General features: G+C 47.4%; 1 protein-coding gene across 1 annotated transcript in view; it reads right to left on the bottom strand.

Moving 5' to 3' along the window:
* Nucleotides 1–24761, bottom strand: part of Adcy1 (adenylate cyclase 1) — a 91958-nt gene that overhangs the window by 30349 nt on the left and 36848 nt on the right. The window contains exons 5-8 of the mRNA XM_048337775.1: nucleotides 9657–9784; nucleotides 4380–4538; nucleotides 2813–2954; nucleotides 2086–2241 (exon numbers count right to left, since the gene is read on the bottom strand). Coding sequence (XP_048193732.1) covers nucleotides 2086–2241; nucleotides 2813–2954; nucleotides 4380–4538; nucleotides 9657–9784 — 585 coding nt within the window. The remainder of the gene's footprint in view (nucleotides 1–2085; nucleotides 2242–2812; nucleotides 2955–4379; nucleotides 4539–9656; nucleotides 9785–24761) is intronic.

Genomic DNA, 24761 nt, shown 5'->3' with positions numbered 1-24761 from the left:
ACACTGAGAAGGAGACAGAATCCAGATTTGTCTTGAGAGTCCTCGAAACTACAGCAAGAAGTTGTTTTCAAAGGGATAAAGATGAGGAGGGGGCACGGGACAAGGCAGTAACTGCATTTAGAAAACAGAATGAGGCAATCAGCTAGACCCAAGCTGCCCGTGGCATTCCCTTCCTCCTCCTCTCACCAGCCAGGGCACTCCAAGCCAGGGGGCTGCCAGTGCGCTTGACCTCACGACCACAAGCCCTTAGGAGCCCCAGTGCTGTCCCAACACAACCAGGACCCTATCCATGTGAGCTGCTCAGGCTCAGGGGCTCCCAGCTGTAGTTACCACAATCAAAGGCTTCCCACACGGTGGCACTACAGTCCTGGAATTTGCTCCAAGCTCTTTAATGGCAGCCACATTGACTCTCATCCCTCTGGAGGGCGTCTCGTCCCTGAGGGTGGTCTTGGCCCCAGGGTCAGATATAAGGATCCTGTGATGGAAGTGGAGCCAAGAACCCCTACTGCTCCTGCAGCAGAAGATACAAAGATGGATGACCTTGACCAGCCCAAGAAGACGGCAAATCCCACAAAGGACAGCTCTCCCCACTGCGGCCCTCCCTGCAGCCCCGCACGTCCTCATGCTCATCAAGAACACAGAGGAGTGTGCACACCTATGAAAATGGGATTGCAGAGATTGCCCATAGGAAACAGCTACTTCTAGAACAAGAAAACGCATTTTTAGAAAATTTCAGGGAGACAAGAAGAGGGAACATATATACCTATCCATCCATCCATCCAACCATCCATCCATCCAACCATCCATCCATCCAACCATCCATCTATCCATCTATCCATCCATCATCTATCCATCCATCCATTTATCTATACATACATACATGTACACACACATTCACAAAAAGAAATAGTCTTTACAAAAGAAAAGCAAAAGACTAAAGAGTTCAAAGAAAAATTTTAATGTGTTTAAAGACATTAAAAACACAGATTAATTAAAATAAATTAAAAACAAAGAATTTTTAAAAATTGAAAAAAAAAGAAGTGTTGGGTGAAAAAAGCTGAAGAACTTTTCAAAAAGAGAGGAAGTGGAAAGAGGAGAATTAGATCACTTTAGGAAATCTAATGTCCAAATAATAGAAGTTTCAGAAGCAAAAAGGCGGGGGGGGAAATGGAAGGCAAAAATCAACAAAATAATTGCTACACATTTCTGTACTTTCCAAGGTATAAAGAAAAGATGACCACAGGTCAAGGCATCACAGTGCAGGCTCAGGAACGCCAGCCATGAGAATGGAGCCTCCCAGGTTTCCAGGCATGAGAACACACAGAGGAGCCACAGCAATGGGTCAAGGATGGATGGGCTCCTCTGGCCTTAGCAGTGGCTCTGGAGGCCCCAATCTCGTGGAGCAGAACATCTAACCCAGTAAACACTGAAGGAAGGCAGAGATGCCAATAGCAAACAGACCAAATGTTGGGAATACCCAAAATCCACATGCTGAAATTCTAACACTCCCTGTGGTGATATTAGTAGGTGGGTGTGATTGGATTAGATGAGGCCCTAATGGAATTATGCTTTGATAAGGAAAAAAAGAAACACTAGCACCCTTTCTCACTTCCATAGTGAGTAAACAGGGGTCACAAGTGAAGGAGAGCCCTGCTGACACCTCCACCTTGAACTTCTGATCTCCAGCACGGTGGGGGCGAAGGTCTGTGGTTTAACCTTCCCAGGCTGTGATAGTCTGTTGTGTCAGTCACTACACCTACAGGCTGCAAATCTCCCCAGTGCAAGAGGCCAAAAAAGACCCCTTCACACCCACAAGGCCCCAAGATCACATTCTGTGTGGTCAGCTCTTGGGAGTCTCTAGTCCATCCAAAGGAGAAGGAATCAAAGGTGAAGAGCCTACATGGGGTGAGTGACAAGTGACCAACCACAGGAGGGGAGGGAGAAGGGACCAGAGCAGCTCAAGGTGGGAAGGAGCAGCCTTGAAGGACAGCTAGGCTGAGACTCAGGCCGCCAGGGGAGGGGAGGGGAGAATGGAGCACAGACCAAGCCTGTGGCTCCTGCAAAGCCAGGAGCAGTCACCCTCACCTTGTCATCGTCCTCACAGGTCATGACATTGGAGAAGGGGATCTCAGCCTTGAACATCTTCCGGCAGTGCATGAGCTGCACCAGCAGGTAGCAGACTGTCTTGAACTTCATCCTCTTGGCGGGTTTGATGTCTGACAGAATCAGACCTGGAAATATCTGTCCAAACAACAGGCACAGAGAAATGTTCTCAGCATACACATCCCGCCTCTCAGGCCAGTAACAGCATGACCCTGGTGGTGACAGGGGCTCTGGGTCCCTGGGATCTGTTTACTCAACCCCTCCTGGGAGCCAGGCACTGAGGAGCCTGGCAGCAGAGTCTAGAAAATCCAGTTCCCAAACAACACCAAAGGCCGTGAAAACCTAAGGGATGTCTCAGCCCCAGTGCAGAGTAGAGGGAGGTTTGGGGCCTGGAATGGAGAAAGACCACACCAAGGCTTGCTGTAAACATCCCTCTGAGGTTTCTACTACTTCGTCACCTCTGCAGAAGAGGAGAAAGGTCACAGGCAGGAGGCCAAGTGGAAGGTTTGACATCTCGTGGAGCTAAAGGCCGGTGCCCCATACTTTGCATCATGACTCTGATCTGCATTACAGGATAAATGCCCCCACCCACCCTTGGGCATCTCAAAATCAAAAGAGACAATGAGGAAGTGGGGCCCTAAGAAAGGTCCAGGTATAAATGCTATTGGTCCATTTAAGGACCAATCAATTGAAGGCATCCAGTACTCACCTTTCTCCGATGGGATGGCACAATAAAGAAGGTCTCGATATTGTGAGCTTTCAGGAAGCTGTTCCTCTCGTGCCCATGCCCCGGCTCTACCTCGTAGTCCCCATTCAAGCATGCGAGTGTTGTCTTTGTGATATGGACCTTCCTGTGAGAAGAGAACACAGAGGGGGTGTGGCATTGTCAGCTCTGCCTCTTGGGGCTGGAGGAGCAGGCCTGGCGAGGCTCTTCTGCCAGGGGCAAGCAAGGTTCCTAAGGAGGCCTCATGCACCTGGGCATGGTCTGTGTGCACCTCTGCACAGATGAGCAGGAAGAAGGGGTAGACAGGGGCAAGGAGAAAGAGGGAACATGCCCCAGAGGGCAGAGAGGGGGTGGCTGAGGCCAGTAGGGACAGAGGGCTGAAGGGAGGGGATAGGAATCAAAGGACGAGAAAAAAAATGTTCAGAAGGATGAATAGAGATAAAGAGAAAAGAAGAAAAGCAGAGTGGGGGGAGGAAGAAAAAGACAATATAAGGACATGGAGCTGCTTTCTAAGGTGTCTGCAATAGCAGGTCAGGGCTGGTTGCCAGCCAACCAGCTAGATATTGGGACAGGAAAACAGTATTCCTGGGGCCGGAGTGCTCTGCAATGCTCCCTGCCTCTCCCATACAGTGAGCATTACCTTGGCATAAAATGCAAACTCTGTGGGCACTGGTGGCTGGCTCATGTCTGTAATCCTAGCTACTCAGGAGGCTAAGATCTGAGGAATGCAGTTCAAAGCCAGCCCAGGCAAGAACATCTGTGAGATTCTCATCTCCAGTTAATCACCAGAAAACTGGAAATGGAGCTGTGGCTCAAAGTGGTAGAGCACTAACTAACCTTGAGCAAAGGAGCTCACAGCCAGCACCCAGGCCTTGAATTCAAGCCTCACAGCCAACACCAACACCAACAACTAAAAAAGCAAACTCCAAAAACAAATGAAAACACCTGTAGCCTCTGTTCCTTGGCCTGGTATGAGCAGGTGGACTAAAGGGGCAAAAGTGAGCTCCCTAGTGTTCTGAACCATGCCTGCCAGCTGGGCTCTTCCCTGGACCACCCTCCTTCCCTGCAGGAGAACACCCCCACTTTAACCCCCCCCAGCTGGCTGGAGATGAAAGCTAGGAGACCCTGCAGAGGTGGTGGAAGGCTTGGGGGCAGAGGTTCCAGACTCCCAGGGACTCTGGGAGGGGACAAAGGGTGATGGGAGAGGTGAGAAGGGCACTGCCTGGCCGGGGGTCTGGAGTGATAGTGCTCAACACACATTTGAGAGCAATGAGGTTAAGCAGCAGGAGGCAGAGAAGCAGTCCTGCAGGAGAAGAAGGTGCATGGTTCCTGGGCACAGCTGCTCTTCTCCCCTGGCCCCAGTGTACTGCAGATGCGCCCTGGGCCTCAGCAGGGTCTCAGGGTGGGCAGATATGAGTTGAACAGGACTGGCCACGCCTGGTGGCCAGTGTGGCAGGCACAGGCTGGGACCCTGGAGGGGCTCGAGGAACCCATGTGTGTCCTCAGGATCGGCCTTGGGGAGGACTTAAGCCGCCAGCATGCCCCGACTCACCCTGGCAGCCCCGCAGCCTCCATGACATTGGCCAGCGTCACGTCGTTGGACCACACGTCATACTGCCACTTGCGCAACCCCAGGACGCCACAGAGAACCCTGCCGGTGTGCAGCCCCACGCGCATGTTCAGATCCACCTCGGTAGCCTCTGCCACGGACCTGCAACGCAGCATGGGCGTGAGCCAGGGGCGCAATACCCTGCAGCAAGACCTGCGCCAGGTCAGCATGGATGGGCGCACAGCCTGCACCAGGTCGGCGTGGATGGTCACACAGCCTGCACGAGGCCAGTGTGTATGGGCACACTGCCTGTGCCAAGTCAGCATGGATGGACGCACTGCCTGTGCCGGGTTGGCATGGACGAGTGCGGCATGGATGGGCACTGGGAGCCCAGACCCCGGCAGACAAGCTGCTCAGCTCCGTCAGTGCCCACCCTGGCCTCCCAGCCCTTCCTCACCAAGAGCAGTCCTCAGAGAGCAACGGGATCCTGGAGCCTTCCATCTTGTCATCCAGGGGAGGGGCCCTGGGAAGAACCAAGGCAGGGGAGGAAGGGTTCCCCACCAGCCCAACCACCTTAGGTCCTGAGCCTCAGTTGCCTGGCATCTATTCCCGGCTCTGTCCATGCTGGCTACCATCAGCATCCCATCAGCAGTGAAATTATTTAAGCTCCATCCCAGTGCAGAAGAGAAGGGCCAGCTGACTGCTACATCTTCCTGCTAATTCCTTCTGTTCCACTATCCACGGAAATATCAGTGAAGTCTGACAAAGAACTTGGGGACACAGTGCTCACCCCTTGTCACTGTCGGGTGGGTGATGATTAAGTAAAGCTGCTCAGCCCTCATGGTGCCTCAGGCCTGCCCCACACCCTATCCTGCAGTCCCACCTCTGAGGACTCTCACACCTGTCAGTAACACAGGGAGCCAGACACCAGGGGCGCACGCCTGTAATCCCAGCCACTCAGGAGGCTGTGAGCTGAGGATCCTGGTTTAAAGTCATCCCAGGAAGGAAACTCCATGAGACTCTTATCTCCAATTAACCACGAAAAGGCCAATGTGGATCTGTGACTCAAGTGGTAGAGCCCTAGCTTTGAGCAGAAAAACTAAAGGACACACTGGGCCCTGAAGTCAAGCTGCAGTACTGGCATAAATACTACATACTACTACTACTAATAATAATAATAACAACAACATGTGATGCATGGACCGCCTCTGCCCTATTTGAGTAAACTGTCTGGCTCACCTTTATCCTGACTTGCCTTTGACTAGTGCCCACTCTGCTCCTGTTCTGGAGCCCTGACTGAAGCACACCCCCATAGCCAGCCTCCACTCAACACCCACCAGCACCCTCCTGGGCTCTTCTTTACAAGGCAAAGGCTCTCTATATCACAACCCATTCACCCCTTCCCAAACCACCATACCCAGAGGCCCCAGTAGCCTACAGGCAGCCTCTGTATTCAAGGACATTAGGTGGTGGAGCAGGTACACCTAAGTCGGGGTCTTGGAAAGCCAAATGCGTGGTTAGCTTCGGTAACCTCAGAAGTGTGCACCACCAGGGGCTGGTGTCTCACACCTGTAATTCTAGCTAAGCAGCAGGCTGAGATCTGAGGATTATGGTTCAAAGCCAACCTGGGCAGAAAAGTTCAGGAGAATCTTATCTCCAATTAACTAGACAAAAGCCAGAAGTAGAAGAGGTGTGACTCAAGTAGTGGAGCACAAGACTCCAAGTTTAAGCTCCAGTACTGACATACACACATGCACACACACATGGAATGTGTACCCTGCAGATTTACAAAAATTACTTTGAAGTTAGTTGATTGCTATGATCTGTTTTGTTTTATACACATTGAATGGAATTTTCAAAGTTTTACTTTTTTCCCTAGTTGTTTGTCAATCTTCAATAAGAGACAAAGACACAGAATCCTCATATTTTGAAATCCAAAAAGGAAATGCAGATGAGAACATACAGATGATGAAAGCTGCCAATGGCAGTCAGGTGTACTGTAAACAGAGCAGACTGCATGGGGCCTGCTGGGACCCATGCCCACCCTGCCCAGCCCTGCAGGGTCCCTGTGAGCAAGGCCGTGCTCAGACTCCGTCCCATGTCCACCAGCTGGTGCTGTCTACCCATACACTTCATCTCCAGTCTGCCTGCATGTCTGCCTCCCATATGTCAATGCTGGCACTGCTGGGTCTGTAGTTCACAGCTCAGATCCTTTCTGAAGAAAGCATGCATCCAGAGCTCCCAGACTCCTTTGCCCAGATATGTCCAAGCTGGTACTGCCCAACACTCACAAACCTCCAAGCTCAAATCCCAAGAAACCAGAAAGTCTGCAGCCATTTTTACTTTATTTGGCGTGCATACATGTACATGTACATGTGCGTGTGCGTGTGTGTGTGTGTGTGCGTGTGCGTGTGCGTTGGGAGTACTGGGGCTTGAGGGTCTAAACTCAGGAGTTCGCAGTTGCTAAGCTGGCACTCCATCATCTGAGCCACTCCTCTAGCCCTGGCTTTTGCTTGTTAATTTAGACTTGTAATCTAGCAAACTTTTCTGCCTGGGGTGGCTTCAAATATTGATCCTCTAGATCTCAGCCTCCTGATTACAGGTAAGAGCCACGAGTGCTGGGCCTGTTTTTCTTTCTTATTTATGTTCTCAGATTTACTTATTTATCACAACTATTTTCTACACAGTGAAAAGGCCAGACATACTCAAATCTGCAGCCCTGACCTTGGCCTTCAATGCCAGACCCCAACAGAGAGAAACCGAGAAGCAATGCTCCCAAGTCCCTGGGGCTCTTTCCCGTCCACTGCTGCAAACAGCTTCTGACAGAGCTAAGATGCAATCATGACTGCACCACACTCCAAAATAAATGGATGGATATGTGCACTTCTGTTCATCTGTTCAGCAGACACCTACTGAGCTCCCTCCCCTGAGCCATTATCACAGCCCCGTGGCTACAGCTGAGCACACAAAAGAAAAATCAAAGGGAGCAATGGACACTGCAGAGGCCAATTTACTATTGTCTAGACATAATTTTCTAGAAATGGTGATCACACACACACACACACACACACACACACACACACACACACCTGCAACAGTGCCAGGCTCCAGGGAAGCGTGGAGGAAGAATGGAGCAGACTGTTTCCACCAAATGCATCCCAACACGTGGCCTCAACTCAGTCTCCCCACTCCCCTGTGAAGCCTCAGCTTCTCCACCCATAAAACTGCAACCTCTCAATCTCCAGGACCATACATCTGCAGGATCTCCAGATATCCTAAAATGTGAGGTGTGGTAAGCATAGCCAGGTGTGGTGAGTGCAGATACGAATTCACATAAGCACCCCTACCCCACAGAAATCCATCTCTCTGTTTTTACAGGGCTGGCACTGAAAACTAGACTGCAATAACAAGGCGATCACACAAAATAAGATGGGGTTTGATAGGTGGTGCACACACGCATGCACACGCAGACCTGCGTGCAGGTGCACACAGGTGATCTATGCATCACTCGTGATCACAACGCAGTGGGATACGGCTCTGTCACATGCTCAGGTTTCAGGGGATCTTGGCACCGCAGCCTCTCTGTGGCACTGAACTAGACTTGCAGACCAGCAGGAATGCGCACACAGTCCCGTGAATTACATAAGGTCAAGGTGAGCTGTACCTGGAACCATGCAAAGCCGCCAATTACCAGCCATTGCTTCCTAACCCAAACTCTCCCTTGCCTAATGATAAAAAAAGAAGCTAAAATCCATGCAAAGATGCTCATCCAGAACACTCGCCCACCTTGATCCTAGTCATGCTGGCTTACCAAATACTTCTCCTCCTGTTCCCCACAATCTTTTCTGTATTCAAGCCCTTGTCAAGCCACAAATAAACAGACAGGGTAGATAGCAGTGTGATGACATGATGTCACAAATAATGTGATATATGACAGCATAAATATATATATATATATATGTTCACGGTACAGTATTTACCATGATATAATATGACCTGTGATTGATATGATCACTAATATACTAGATAAAATAACTGGCAAGGTTTCTAAATACATTAGGTGACACACATGGCATCATGTGACCTACAGCAAATATGATGGAACATGTGATGGTGTCCTGTGATGACGTGACATTGACTCCATATGACAGAACATAGGGACATATCATGTGACATATGGTATCATGTGCTGTGTGACATGTCATGTGTGATAGAAGATCCTTCCTGAGTCTTCTCCAAGCCAGGAGTCCTTCCTTCCTTTTCCTTCCTGATTCCCCTTTCTCCCATTCTCTCCTGGTTGAGTCCCACTTGCTACTTTTCTTCAGGGCAGTGGCTCTTGCATTTGGCTGTTTGTCAGTCCCAGGGGTGGGGGTGGGCATGGGCAGGGTGTTTCCATTCAGGTGTAGGGCACAATCCGCACCAGCTCCCTTGGGGTCCGGGCACAGAGCAGCTACACGGGGGACTCCCTGACCTGTAGGGCTGCTCCCGCTCCCTGTTCCTGTTTCTCAGCATGCTTGTGATGATGGCTCCCTCCTCAAGCCTCCTGTTGCAGGCTGCAGAATGACTCCCGGAGGCCTTTAGTGAGCTGTGGAGGCTGAGCTGGGTCAGTGTCAGGCTCATCTACACAGCCTCCATGGAGGAGACATTCTGTGTGAGTTCTTGCACCCAGAAACTGCCTTATCACATCTTCCCCCGACAATTCTTGTATTACTAATTTCCATTCCAAGCATAAACTTCACACCAACCCCTGTTAACCCATCTCACTGAAATGTGTTGAGATGTCTGAACTTGGATCAATCTTCCATCTGTCAACCTGTAGCTCCTCACCTCCAACTTGATGAGAGCCTCTTTGTCCATCTCTGATAAAGACAGGCAAGGCCAACCAAGAAACAGCAGGCTGGGCCTTGCTGGTGTCCTGCCATACCACTAGGCCTCACCTGCCTGGCCCAGCCTTTCCTCCCCACACAGTACCAGAGACGGACAGGTCCAGAGGAGTGAGCACCCCCACTGTGCCTTTGCAAGAGACTCAGCCAGAATTAGGCCAGCCCTTTCTGAATGGTTCACCAGGCTCAGCTGCAAAGGTCACTTCTTTGTGCACCAATCAGTTACACCTGACAATACATAGGATTCCTGTGGACAAAATAACACATTACAAACAGGGGCGGGGGGGAGGTACCAACACTCCCTTCCCAGCTTGGGTGAGAACGTCTGATGCAGCCCCTCTGGCTGCCCCCTCTGCTCCCTGGCACTGGACGGACCTCTGCACAGCACAGCACTTACGTGATGGTGTCAATCATGTCTAGACCCATCTCCACACAGCAGTGGGCATGGTCGGCCTTTGGCTGGGTGAGGCCCGACACGCAGTAGTAGCAGTCCCCAAGGATCTTGATGCGACGGCAATGGTTCTCCTTCAGGAGAGATGAAGCATACAGTCAGAGAGGCTAGGTAGCTCCCTTCATCCCCCTCCATGCTGATGACCACAACACACGTGGAAAACTCACCATGCTGTTTTCACAGCCTCTGATGGCCAGGACCAGGCTTGGCCTGCTGCTCTCCTCACTGTCCCCAATACCCTATCCAACCTCACCATTTGGCCAGCTCTAGGTCCAGGTGGAAGGCTACATCTGTGACGAATTTCAGTTTGCCCAGTGCCCACATGCCATTGGTAAGCCTTTCTGGAATGCCTGTAAACCACCCCCCAAAGACTGGCCATACTCCCCCAAGTCCCACCTCCCCCCAGGTCCTCTTGACCTCACCATCCCCAGGGCACATGCAGAAGGTTCACTTTGCGAATGGCCATATACTAAGATACCAAGAAAAGAATTGAGTATCTCTTATCTGAAATGCTTGGGACCACAGGGTTTCAGACTTGAGGATTTTTTTTCCAGTTTTTATTTGTTGATCCCCCTAATTCTGAAATCTTCAAATGCCTCAGAACTCCAGTTTTTGGTTGTGAACATGACCTGTAAAAATTCAGATTCCAACTTTTCCGATTGGAATGCTTAACCTGTGGGCCATCTGCCCCCTTCAACCAGGCAGAAGAGAAGCCCCCATGCTGTGAAAGCAAAGGGAAGATGGCGGAGAAGGGGGCCGATCAAAACCAAACAGACCCAGCAGTCCACTGAGTAAAGTCTCCACAAGATGTATGGAGATGATGAGGGAAGAAGGAAGCAAAGAAGAGGGGAAACTTTTAATGAGTAAGAAGGAAAAATGTTTAAAAACACATTAAGGAATTGACCAATGGCAACAGGTCTATTAATGATGTGAGAATGATCAGTATGAGCTGCCTTGCATTTCTTTCACACAGTTAGAGATGGCCGGAGAGAAGGCTGCAGGCAGGGCCGCTGTGCAGAGCTGTTCTGTTGGGGGAGAGGGCTGCATGGGTAGAGGAAAATGGGGGATCCAAAGAGGCTTTCTCTGAGCCCCCGCCCTGCCCATCCACCAGTTCACAGGAAGGGGTACAACACCTGGCCAGACAGACAGCCATGACCACACAGATGGCATTCTGCTGGCTGCTTCCTGGAAATTTGTTCTGGTCATTTCCTCCCCTTACCCTTCTGTAACTTACATCCTCATCCATTCCAGCAGCCTGAAACTCAAAATGCTATTTAGGCTTCAACCATGTAACCTATTCTTTTGTGTCATCTATGTGGTACATGGCCCCATATGTTAATAAATGTGTATGAATATCTCTCTTTCTGTCTCTGTCTCTCTGCCTCTGCCTCTCTGTCTGTCTCTCTGTCTCTCTCTCTGTCTCTCTGTCTCTGTCTCTCTCTCTCTCTCTCTCTCTCGCTTTCTCTCTCGTTGTTGTTGGTAGTGGTGGTGGTGGGGAGTGAACTCAGGCCCTGGGTGCTGTCCCTGAGCTCTTTTTCTCAAAGGTAGTGCTCTACCACTTTGAGCCACCTCACCACTTCTGGTTTTCTGGGTGGTTAATTGGAGATAAGAGTCTCAAAGACTTTCTTGCCCAGACTAGCTTCAAACCATAATGCTCAGATCTCAGCATCCCAAGCAGCTAGGATTACAGGTATAAACCACCAGTGCCCAGCTTGGATTTTTCTTATGACTCTATTGTTAGCTTATTTCACAGACTAAAATGATGCTAATTCCAGAAAAAGAAAACAAAAGTTTAAACTTACCCTACACATTTTCCTACTTTCTGTATTTAAAGATCGTCTAATAATGTGGAGGCCTGGTTGAATGACCCAATAGGATCACTAAACAACACCCTGACAACCCACCTTCCACATGCAGACCAACTGAGCTCCCGTCCACCTCCTCAACTGCCTTTTGGCTAGCCGCTTGTGTTCTGAGCAGGTATCCACCCTGCAGATACCCTGTGCAGGTACCAGACAACTAGGGACCATACCAAGAGCTCAAGAAGCTACACATTATTCAAAGCTGCTAAACCCAACTTCCCTGGTCTCCCTCTAAAACCCACAATGGAGTCCCAAGGTTATTTGCTCCTGCCAGCTGTCACCCTCAGTGCTTACCACAGGACCCCATGTGGGAGAGCATGATGCAGCTCTCATTTGAAGACTGTGATTCAATGACATGGGCCTCTCTGCCCACGCTATATACATTAAAATCCCACAGGACAATCAAGACCTATGTCCCTTTCATACATGCCCATCAGGACACATATGACAAAATGAAAAGGCATTTTTGAGACAACAGAGGTAAACCAAACCCAGTTGGTGTTATAAATGATGTGGAGACTTGGGAGAAATAGTAGAGCACCTGCCTCACAAGTACAAGGCCCTGAGTTCAAACCCCAGTACCATCCCTAAAGAAAAAAATACTGTGTCTCTTACAGCTTTGGCTGCTTGTGGTGGTGATGTTATAGTGGAAGTGGGTGGGCATCCTCAGACAGCAGAGCTATACAGCAAAGCACTTCTGTGGAAAGGGAAGTACTGTCTAGTACCTGGGAGCAGGCGGAGAGCAGAGACCAAGCAGGACTGACCATAATGAATGGCTGCTGAAGCTCTGCATGGGGTTCATGACAGTATTCTACCTTGATGCATGTTGGAAGACTCACACAACAACAAATTTTATAATGTGAGGTTCTACAGGGAAGGGGTGGTTCCTTACCTGTTAGTGCTGTATCCTATTATCTAGAAAAATATGGAGTATACAGTGGGAACTCAGTAGCTGTTTTGTGAGTGAAAACACACATGAATGCCTTTTGCATAACTGTGAACAAAATACCCTAAAGAAAACTTTAGGGTTAAGATTTGGCTTGTTTCCAGAGGTTAGACCACCATTGTGGGGAGAGCAGGGCAGAGCAGCACAGCTCATATCATGGTGCCCAGGGTATATAAAAAATGGAGTATGGTAAGAGGCCAGGGGCCAAGGACACACCCCCATGTTAGGGACTCAGTTTTGGCCCTAATGGGGGAAGGGAGACAAGAGCTCCCGAGAAGCTGCCCTTACCCCAGCCCTGGGACAGTGTAAAAAGCTAGCACCTCCCACCTTCCAGCCTCAACCAGAAGAGAAGACCCCGCCCCTGGGGGAGGCAAACATGTGCATGCCACCATGATAGGGGTTGTCCAGCCCACAAAGGAAGTTTCATGACATCACCTGATGGGCAGCCCGGCTTAGCCAATGGCCCAAGTCCTTCCCATTCCCGCCTTTGTCCTTAATAAATCCTTCTCCCCGCCTCCCCTGAGAGAGAGAAGCATGGAACACCTAACTGTCTCCCCAAAATCTTTGTCCTGCAACTCCTGACACATTATGGGGGGGCGAGGAAGGGATTTCGGCATCCCACTTCAGCTTAGAGCAGTCCGGTAAGGACATGCCTTACTCCTTCTGCTGGTATGAGGGGTAGGGAGGAGTTTCTTCCATAGTTTTGGGGTTCAGGCAGTCCCCCGGGAGACAGGGGGGAGGGGGCCCTAGAGACTCCAACATTTGGGCATCTCCTCTGGAGAAATGAGAAGGGGTCTCAGAGGCCCGACCCCCACAACCCACTTCCTCCAACTAGGCTCCACCCTAAAGAGTCCCAACCTTCCCAATACAGCACCATCAGCTGAGAACCAAAGGTTCCAAACATGAGGCTGTAGAGGGACATTTCCTATTCGAACCATGCCAACACATAACTATGAACATCGGCTGCCCCTGTGGATGGACTGGGTGGACACCTATCTTCTGATCTCTACATCAGTGAAGAGCCTCCCCATCTAGTTCTTGCTCTGGCCTTACCTCACACCTTCCCAGTGAGCCTTTTCCCTCAAATTATGGCCATGGTTTCCTTCTTAACCAGTCTTCTATATCCATAACACCGCCTTCCATGGAAAGCATTCTCCTCTCCACAAGCTCTCCCAAGAAATGCACCACATCCCCTCCAGGCACCTGGCCTGATGCTTTGTTTTTTACACTGATAAGATCCCATTAAGCATCTTATTCAGCAAATTCTTGGTAATGCATCAAAGTCTTCTTTCGGAGCTGTAAGTATGAGGACTATAGTCCTCTACTCCACCTCTTTATCTCAGCATGATTCACCTGACAGTACCATACAAGCTTGCTACAAGTACACCATTAACAACAGGCATACAACTAACCAACAAATTTGCTGCTGACCCCCAGTGTGCCCATTTTTTTGTTGTTTTTTTTAAGAATGTGCTGATCCTGGGATTTAAACTCAGGGCCTAGGCACTGTCGCTGAGCTTTTTTGCTCAAGGTTAGTACTCTACTACTTGAGCCAAACTTCCACTTGCAGCTTTTTTGATGTTTAATTGGAGATAAGAGTCTCACTGACATTCCCATCAGGGATGGCTTTGAACCATGATCCTCAGATATCAGCCCCTTCAGTAGCAAGATTTAAAGGTGTCAGCCACTGGCATCTAGCACAATGTAGCCACTTTTTTTTTTTTTTTTGGTTAGTCATGGGACTTGAACTCTGGGCCCGGGCACTATCCCTGAGCTCTTTAGTTCGAGGCTAGCGCTCTACCATTTGAGACACAGATCCACTTCTGTACAGTTAACTGGAGATGAGAGTCTCATAGACTTTTCCTGCCCAGGCTGGCTTTGAACTGCAATCCTCAGATCTCAGCCTCCTGAGAAGCTAGGATTATAGGCGAGAGTGCCCAGCTCACAATGAGGCCACTTTTTAAGTGGCTCACAAGAGAGGATGAGAAAACTGTTCTGGTATCTTCTTGCATTTCACAGGCTGGGAAACTAAAACATGAGAAGTAAGGATGATGTGGTTGCATCCTGGGGCTACCTGTTGAACTTTGGTCTCTGAATCAAGACCAATAAAAGTTTCCATGAGAGCAACATATGGCAGGTGCACAGGAACAACTTTGTGGTTTTCTTCTGTTTTGTTTTGTGTGCCTGTGTGTGTGTATGTGTGTATGCTTGATTGTTTTCGTTTTTGGGTCTTTTTCTTTGGTTGGTCATGGGGCTTGAACTCAGGGCCTGGGCGCTGTCCCTGAGCTTTTATGCTCAAGGATAGCACTCTACCACTTTGAACCACCGCTTCACTTCTAGTTTTCTGGTGTTAATTGGAGATAAGAGTCTCACAAACTTTCCTTCCCGGACTAGCTTCAAACTGCGATCCTCAGATCTCAGCCTCCTGAGTAGCTAGGACCATAGGCATGAGCCACTGGCACCCAGTGAGGGATGGCTTTTTGCTGAAAAGCACTGGTAAATGCTCACCTGGGCACACAGGTAGCTAAAGGCAAGATGAAAGCCTGGCCGCTGGCTCCATTTTATACCCATTTCTTCTACTTTGGTTCAGACACCTGCTTAACTCTGCATGTAGGCATAGTTAGCACTCAAGGTATATTGATTTCTAACTGCTCTCACCCCACTTAAAGGGGACCAAGTAACTGGAATCTCATTGCCAGCTTTTACAATGTCTTATTCCAAACCCTGGGAGAGGCCTACAGTCTCCTCTTGGGTTCCAGGAACAGCAGAGCCTCACAGACAGGTAACTTATGATGAGAACCTTCCCTCCCTCCCCCCGCCCAAAGCAGGAGTAGCCCTCTCCTGGGACTGGGCTCTCCCCCTCAGCAATAAAGGCTTCCGAGGGCCGTCCTACAGGACCCAAGCTGAGATATTCATCAGTCAGACCACTCCTTGACCCAGACTATTTAATTATGCCAACCTCAATTTAAACCCAAAGCTCAGGGCAGCACCCTGAAGATGAGCTGAGATGTTTAATTTCCACCTTCCCAAATGACCATTAGGACAATCCTTTCCTACCTTTTCACTATTACCTTTTGCTTACTTTTGGGGGGTAAATGGCCAGACATGCGTTGTTGAAACCCTCAGGGTCAGGCCTCTGGCCTAGGACTGCAGTTACAAAAGGCCAGAAGAGTGATGAAAAGACAGAAATAGACAGACTACTGATGTCGCTGGAGTCTGACATGGACAGCTATGGCCCCCAGCCCAGCTTCCTTTTTGAAACAGCCAGAGTAAACACAAAATAACAGGCAAAACAAGAACAATCCCACCCACCCAAGCCATAGCAATGGCATCTGTGAGCAGCACAGGCCTTGCACTGGCCTTGCGTGTGACCACAAGGTCACTGCTGTGTTAGTCTGCAGGGCGGCTGCTCAGCTTGGCACCTGTGTACTATTTCCTCTAACACATGAGTCTGTGCAAAGGATCCTAAATTAAATTTTCACTAACGTTTGAGCAAATACTTGTCTGCGACAGGTCCTTGAGGATCAGAAAGTCTCTGTGTGTCTATGTTTTGGGCCAGCACTGATACAAGAGGCCATCAGCAAGCCAGTGCACCCCACAGCATCTCTCAGATCCGGGGGGGGGGGGGGGAGCATCAGGCCCAATCCAGGGAGGAAATGGGGCTGTCTAACCTTGTTCCACTGCCCACCCAAGCTCTGTGTGAAACTGTCACTATCCATTGGCACTGGTGCCTGCACTGCATGAGGTCTGAATCCAGCCTTTGACATGTGCTAGGAAATGGTTATATTGGAGAAGCTACAAGACCATATGCACTTCCTGGGGAAATGTTGTGGAAGGGGTCTGGGATTATGTTCATGGCAAAGGAACTATGTTTTCATCCACTTGAGGAGTGGGTGCAAGTTATCCCCCAGGGTGGCTCAGCTGATGAGGCCATGCAGAGCTTGGTTTATCTCCATAGCTGGCACAGGTGATCCCCCACACCCACCTTAAGCCCCGGAACCAGCTAAGGGCTTGTGCCCAGTCCAACCAGGTCATGTTCTGTGAAGAAAACTCTCACCCAGCAAAGGGGCCCTGGCAAAACTGAGGGCAGGATCAGATCCTCCCTCCCCAGGGGGCTATGGGGTACAACTGAGGACAGAATCGGGGGCTTCTCAAATGCATGTGTGTGCAAGAAACAATGCAGGTATAACAGGGCTCCAGTTAGTGGGGGAGAGGTCACAAACCTGGCTGTCATCTGTTCCTGTCAACCATGGCTAAGGAGTCAAATAAACCATCAGCTTCTACTGAGACGAAAGCAAACACAACTGTGTTTAGCTAACTGTCCCTGAAGAGCTTTTGACAGGGAAGGTGTTGGGACTACAGCTGGAGGTGATTTTCCACCCCAGAGGCCACCCTGCACCCCCCCCCCCCCGCACACACACACACACCAGGGACTCAGACCCAAGAGAGACACACATGGGGGCATCTCTGTGCTCCTAGAAAGAACCTCAGTGTGGTTTTAACTAGCATTTCCTTCAGGGACAGGGATGTCAAGCATATTTTCATGCATTTGTTGGACATCTGTACTTCTTTCAAGATGTGTCTGGGGGCTGGGAGTATGGCCTAGTGGCAAGAGTGCTTGCCTCCTACACATGAGGCTCTCAGTTCGATTCCCCAGCACCACATATATGGAAAATGGCCAGAGGGGGCGCTGTGGCTCGGGTGGCAGAGTGCTAGCCTTGAGCAAGAAGAGGCCAGGGACAGTGCTCAGGCCCTGAGTCCATAGGCCCAGGATTGGCCAAAAGAAAAAAAAAAAAAAGAAAAAGATGTGTCTGCTCAGTTCATTTGTCTACTTACTAATTAGGTCATTGATTTTTGGGGGGGTGGAAGGTTTATTTTTTAGGCTACTAGAATATTCTGGTCATTATACCCTTGCCAGATGTACAGGTGGCAATATCTTCTCCCATTCTGTAAGCTATATTTTCAAACTACTGGCTATATTCTTTGCCTTTTAGCTTGAATGAAATCCCACCTGTCAATCCACTCTCCTATGGCTGAGCCCCTGGAATGTTATACAGCAAGTTCCTGCCTAGGCCAGTAAGTTCTATGTTTTCCCTACTCTTTACCATGATGAAAGAACTTGGAACAATTAGCATGCACATTGACAAAAAAGAATATTAGGATATTAAAATGAGCCTTGTCTGAGCTGTAGGCATCAGTGGGGAGGACAACTAGAGACAAAATACTTTATATGTGTGTGTGAAAATGGAACAAGGCAACTTGATGAAGCTGCTTTGGGAGGGGGTGGGGGTGGAGGGGTGATTATGATCCAGAAGCATTGTAAACATCCAATGGCCTTATTAAAATGAACACCCTTGGTAGACCTAATTGATAGCAATTGAAAAAAACTCAAGCAGTTTACAGCAAAACAGTTCAAAAGACACCACCCCTGAGGCACTCAAAAGACAAAGAAAAAACTGACACAAAAGAAGAGAAAGAGAAGGAGCATTTGTCATTTTGAGCTTCCTAGCCGCTGTCTGCACATGGAGGAAAGTCATTCAAACTGATGATCTACAGATGAAGACTATATGCCTACCAGGGAAGATACACTGGGGAGAAATAGCAGCATATATACTACAGAAGAAAACAGATGCTTAAAGTGAAACAAAAGGCATCTAAAATTATTTTTAAGAAGGTGATCAGGGAGATCCACTGGCCACACTGAAGATAATACAGGCAGAAGTGGCTTCCTAGAAGAGAGATGAAGAGAAAAGCAAAGACCCTGAAAAGATTTCTTTATCTTTTCCAAATCTAGTGTAGCTATAAAGTCATAAATGCAAGACGCAAAGTAAACGACAAGGACAGGAAATACTTGGGAAGCCACACTAAAGCACATCAAAATGAAGTTTTCTAGAACCAATGATAAAGAGAGAAATCCTAAAAGTAGATGGGTGGGGGGACCTATTTCACACAAAGGAAGAAAGAACTGATGGAGTTCTCCTTGGAGATGACATGGAAAGACAATGGAGCAATATTGCTAAAGTATGAAAGGAAACAAAGCAAAACTACTAAATTGTGAACACAAAACTTATGTCCAGTAGAAATGTTAAAGGAGGGAAAATAAAGAGCATTTCAGAAATACAGAAATGAAAAGAATACATTCCAAGTGCATTAGCACTGCAAGACATATTAAAAGAATTCCTTTGATTTCCTAGGCAGAAAAACGCAACTCAGGCATACTGAGGGAAGAGCCAGGGAAATTGTAACTGCATGGATAAACAAAATAAAACTTACATCATTATTTAAATCTCTTTTCAAAAGAATAGACTGCCTGGCACCTGTGGCTCACGCCTATAATCCTACCTACTCAGGAAGCTGAGATCTGAAGATCGCAGTTCAAAGCCAGCCCAGGCAGGAAAGTCCATGAGATTCTTCTCTCCAATTAACCACAAGAAAATTAGAAGTGGTGCTGTGGCTCAAAGTGTTAGAGCACTAGCCTTGAGCTGAAGAGTTCAAGGACAGAGCCCAGGCCCAGAGTCAAGCCCCATGATCGACAATATTAAAAAAAAAAAAAAGATAAAAAATTGACTGTGTAAACAGAATCATTGCCATGTAAAATAGAGTTTATAGCACAAACTTAAATGCTCGGCAACAATTTCATAAAGGCCCAGGGAGGAAGGATAGAAATATAACAACGTAAACTTCCTATCCTGCAAGTAATAAGCCACACAATGGCGGGTTGTTATAAAGGAAAACAGCTACTATAAACCCTACAGCAATGATTAAAAATAACTGAAACAATGCTTTCTACTACCGAGCCAACAAAAGCAGGAAGACAGAACCATAAAATATATTCAATCAATCTACAAAAAGCTAAAAAAAAAAAAAAAAAGGAAAAGGAAAAAAAGGGACAGGGAACAGATGGGACAGAAGCAAACAGCAAGGTGGCAGCCTTTCATCTCACACACAAAGAATGTAGTCCAGACATCCCAACTGAAAGCAGAGATTGTTGTTATACATAAAAAACAAATAAGACAAAAGCAAAACCAAACTAGAAGTCAACTTAACCTAAAAAGACACAAACAGACTAAAACCAAAAAGAGGGAAAAACATTTCCTTCCTTTGTTTTGTCTTTCCTTCCTTCCTTTTCTTTGCTGATCCCGGGCCTTGAACTCATGTCCTCATCATACTAACTTGGCCCTCGACAACTTGAGCCCTATTTCTAGTCCAGCATTTTGCTGGTTAATTAGAGATGGGGTCTCACAGACTTTTCTGCCTAAGTTTGCTTTGAACCTCAGACCTCAGCCTCTTAAGCAGCAAAGATTACCGACTTAAGTTAGTAGTGTTGGGCAAAGATATACTTTCTGATAACAATAATAAAAACAAGTTGGCATGACCCTAGTTATATCAGGTACCTGAGATTACAAAGGAAAGTTTATTATCAAGATGAAGAGGGGTATTTCTTAATAACAAAAGAGTCAATGGATCAAGAGGAAGTAACAATTCTGTTAATAAATTATGAATCTAATAACAGACCTTAAGAATACAGGAAGCAAAAACCAACAGAACTAAAATAAGAAATCTAGGGTTTTGTTGGAGAATTTGATGCACCTCTCATATAATAAAGATAATTCATAGTAATAACAGAGGAGATATGAAGAGCTCTATCACCAACAGGAATACTTTCATATTTATAGAAATCACTATTGACAAAAGAATTCTATGAAAGCAGTGTATTGCAAATCCACCTTATTCGTGGATTTATTATGGGAGGTTTTGACCAGATACAGTGAAAAATAATAATAAATTAGTTTAAAAAATCAAAAAGAAATTTTAAACACCAAAACCATGTACATTCCTGCATGTGCTCTCTGCAGGGCTCTGGGCAGCATGTGGATGAACACTGGGTCTGACTGATGACACTTGGGCATCTTGGGGGAGGATGGGGACTTTCCCAGGGCACTTGCCCTCTTCCACCCCCAGGTGACAGGCACCTGAACTCCTAGAAGCAGATGGGGCAGGGATGTGCACAATAGGTGTTCAGACCTGCCAGACTATACCATGAACTCTCCAGCTCCCTGTGACCCTGCCCCTGACCATGACCTCTCCACCCCTGTACCATCACGTCATGCCTCGTGCCCCCCAACTCTCCTCAGGTCACCATGGTGTCCCTCTTCAACTATCCATTACAATTGATATGGTTTGTTGAGGTTTTTTTCTGCTCTTTGTATACTACCTTCGTGGCTCAGTATCCTAATGGCATAAACAGCATTCAATGTTGCATGTTTTGGGAGGGGACATGAGTCTGCTCATAATCACTGGCTTTCTAATAAAGACTCCCAATTCAACCTCTCAGAATGTGGCTTCTCTGTATCTCTCATTCGAATTCCCGAATAACATCAGCCAGTCTTATATATTCTCAGTGGTGCTTAAGTCATTATATGATCTGCTGAGTGTGTCCCTGGCCTTAAATTTGTGAAAAATATGCCTTACAAAAAGCAAATAGTGCCCAAAGAGCAAGAAGAAAGTCAATGGACTTAGATTTTAGATTTTAGATTTTAGATTTGTTGACAAGCAGCATTTCTTCAGTAGAAGCAAGACTGTGGCATTGTGGGTCATGCATCCACAGAACAGTACTGAATTTTAAGTATCTGTAGGCATTCATTCACAGCAGGATTTCCTCAACAGTGGTCTCTCTGGAACCCTATACCCACAGATGCCCAATCTCTATTGTATGCTTTATTTATACAGGTCATTTTCCACACAGACTATTCTAGGCCATAAAGTGAAAAGAATTCATATAATAAAAAATATGTTCTATGAACACAACAGAATTACAGCAAAAGTCAAAAACTAAAAGACTGGACTGAGTCTTGAGCACAGTGGTAGATACTTGTCTAGCATGCATGAGGCCCTGAGTTCAATCACAAGTATAGGGAAGGGAGGGAGGGAGGGAGGGAGGGAGGGAGGGAGGGAGGGAGGGAGGGAGGGAGGGAGGGAGGGAGGGAGGGAGGGAGATAGATTTAAAAAAATAAATGAAATAGAAAGATCTTTTAAAAATGCTTGAACTACGCCTCTAAGAAAGACCAAAAGGAAAATTTTAAAGTATTTTGAACTAAATAAAAATGAAACAATAACACCAGAAATTTCAAGATACAATAAAACAGGACTTTTGGGGGAGGGTTATGAACCCCTAAAATCTCCAGGAGATGGCCTCAGTTTCCATCTTAAGGAACTATATATCAATAAAGGATAAATTAAATGAAAAGTCAGAAGGAAATAAGTAGCTCTGAAATTAATGAAACAGAAAAATCAATGAAACAATAAAGTAAGTTCCCTTAAATAAAATTGTTAAGCCTCAAATCAGAACAACCATCAAAGAGAAGATACAAATAACCAAAATCAGGAATAAGAGTGATGATATCCATTCAAGGTGCACAGATACTGAAGGGCAATGAGGAAACAGGATGAAGAGCTTTATTGTAGTGATTCTGGCCATTTAAAATTCAAAGAAATAAAGACTACATAGCCAACCCTGGCCAAAATTAATAAGACCCCTGTCTCAAAACTCAAGTCACACATAGTGGTGCATTGATCAAATGGAAAAGCTCTTGCCTAGCATATATAAGGGCCCAAGTTCAATCCCTAGTACTATACGGGGGCAGGGGGAGAAAAGAAAGAAAATAAATCATAAATCAATGATCAAATTATTCCAGAAAAAATCCAAAACAGATAACCTAACCAACCCAACTGTACACATAGGGAAATTTCTTTTCTGCAAAGAAAAAAATCAGGTCTAGATGGATTCACTGGTAAATTATACTACACGTCTAAGAAAGACATAATTCCATTTGTACACAAACCTTTCCAGACAGCAGAACTAGAGGAGACATTTCCAAACTCAACATCACTTTGACATAGAAAAGACAAAAGAAATCTAATGCCAACAATACCTAAGAAACATAGTATGTCCAAGAGGACTCATCTCTATATACAGGGATGTTTTTTATCATTCTGCCATTAATCTAATCTATCACATTAGTAGACTAAGATGGCAACCAAATGATCATCCTAAATAGATAAAAAGAAAGAACTTTCAAATTCCTATGACCACTTCTGATTTTTGTTGTTGTTGTTTTTATTTTTGCCAGTCCTGGGGCTTGAACTTGGCCTGAGCACCGTTCTTGGCTTCTTTTTGCTCAAGGCCAGCACTGTATCACTTAAGCCACAGTGCCCTTTCATAGCTTTTCCTATATATGTGGTGCTGAGGAATTGAACCCAGGGCTTCATGTATACAAGGTGAGCACTTTACCACCAGGCCATATTCCCAGCCCTTCTGATTTTTTTTTAATCCCTTGGTGGTGGTGGCGGTGGTGTCATTGGGTTTACTCTTGGTTTGCCTTGTTGTAGTTGTTGCTGTTTTGTCTTCTGAGGGTGAGTGCAGGAGGGAGGAGTGAACAAATGCAGTCATGGTACTCAATAGATACCAGGCAGAAAATGAACTCCACAATTTGTGGGCAGGAACAAGAGAGGGAAACTGGGGGAAAGTTTTGTTTTTTTTTTCATCTGGTTGTTAGTTGGAGTTTTAGAGTCTCACAGACTTTCCTGCGCAGGCTGGCTTCAAACCTTGATCCTCAGATTTCAGCTTCCTGAAAAGCTAGGATTACAGGAATGAGCCACCAATACCTGGGTCCCCATTAGGTTTTTAATACAGTCAGTCTTTTTGCCTGGGCCAGCCTGAACTGCAATCTTCCTATCTGTTCTTCCTGTATAGCTGGGATAAAAGGTACATACCACTACACCCAGCTTTTGATTGGTTGAGATGGGCTCATTTAGACCTTTTGCCTGGGCTGCCTTCAAACTGTTATCCAATTGATCTCAGTCTCCAGAGATGCTAGGATTACAGGCACCTGGTTCTCTATGGCTTTCACATAGGTGAGACTAGACCAGATGGCCAGGGTAGAAGGTCCAGCCCCCCCAACAGGCAACTCAAGCTCTGAGTACAAGTGAGAAAAAAGTCCCAAACAGGACTAAATAGAACCCTCAACCCTGAAGTTTCCTAAAGGATTAGCTTCCTGGTGAAAGGCAGAGGAGGAAACAGAACCCGAAAGCCACTCCCAGCGTCTTCAAAGCCACCACTGCATTTCCCAGACAGCAATTTCTCCTGGAAGACACACACACACACACACACACACACACACACACACACACACACACCATTCAAACAAAATACACTTTCTGAACCAAGTGCAGAGGGGCTGGAGACCCGGACTTTCCGTCCCTCGGGGCACTGCACGATGGTCATGCTGTATCACATCAGCACACCTCCTTCATGCTTTCCAGAAACCCTTTGCACTGGATAGGAAGGAAGAATCCAGGAACTGACTCAGCCCTGAGGGCAAGGACAGCTGTGCAAGGATCGTCCAGCAGTTTCTATCTCCATCCATCTAACAGGCAGCCAGACCGAAAGCTGCAACAGCTTGGCAGATAAGCAGCCCCTGAACCAGGCAAAAAATATCTCAGGCAGAATGTGTGTGCCTCCCAGATGAAGAACTGCTGTCCTCCTTCCCCCAGTGGCCCAGGACACCCACAAGGCGAATCAGGGAAGGGGCTCTCATCCACCACCTCAGAACAAGAGACGGTGAGGCCTGGGATGCAAAGACATCCATGTGGGTACTGTCCGGGCAAGCCTTGCACACCGCAACCTCCACCTCTGCCTGCCAGGCTGTGGTCATGTCCAGCAGGCAGGACTACTTAGAGCTCTCTGCCACAGACCAACAACACATTGTTAGCTCTGATCCTGCTGTTGCTGTGAGCAGCACAATTTATCCCCAATGTCCCTGTGAGCACTAAAGGAAAGTGAAGAGTGGAGTAGGGCCAGTCTTGGGACAGTCAGTTGATCTCTGAGCTTGGATCCCTGCTCCGCATACCCTGAGTCTGCTATAAACACCAATATGTTCCAGGGGTGGGGAGGGGACAGGTCATCAAGAGCCTTCAGGAGCCTTGTGGCCAATGTAGCTGCATTCTAGAAGTGCAAGATTCCTGAGACTGCAGACTTGCCCTCCACATGAGTGACCAATGGAAAACATGCCCACACAGAGGTTTGGCAGGCAAGCTTGTCTCAGCTTCCAAGCACACCCCGAGACAAGGCTGTCAGTGGCTCTGGCTAGAGCTCCAGAAGGACCTAGCTGCCAGAAAGGTCTTTACAAACTTCAGCACGAGCCCCTGCCCAGCACAGCATCACCATGAGGCCCCTGTGAACAG

The sequence above is a fragment of the Perognathus longimembris genome, chromosome 2 (assembly GCF_023159225.1).
Source record: "Perognathus longimembris pacificus isolate PPM17 chromosome 2, ASM2315922v1, whole genome shotgun sequence".
NCBI lineage: Eukaryota > Metazoa > Chordata > Mammalia > Rodentia > Heteromyidae > Perognathus > Perognathus longimembris.
The sequence above is the reverse complement of the archived record's forward strand: the minus strand, read 5'-3'. Positions and strand labels throughout refer to the sequence as shown.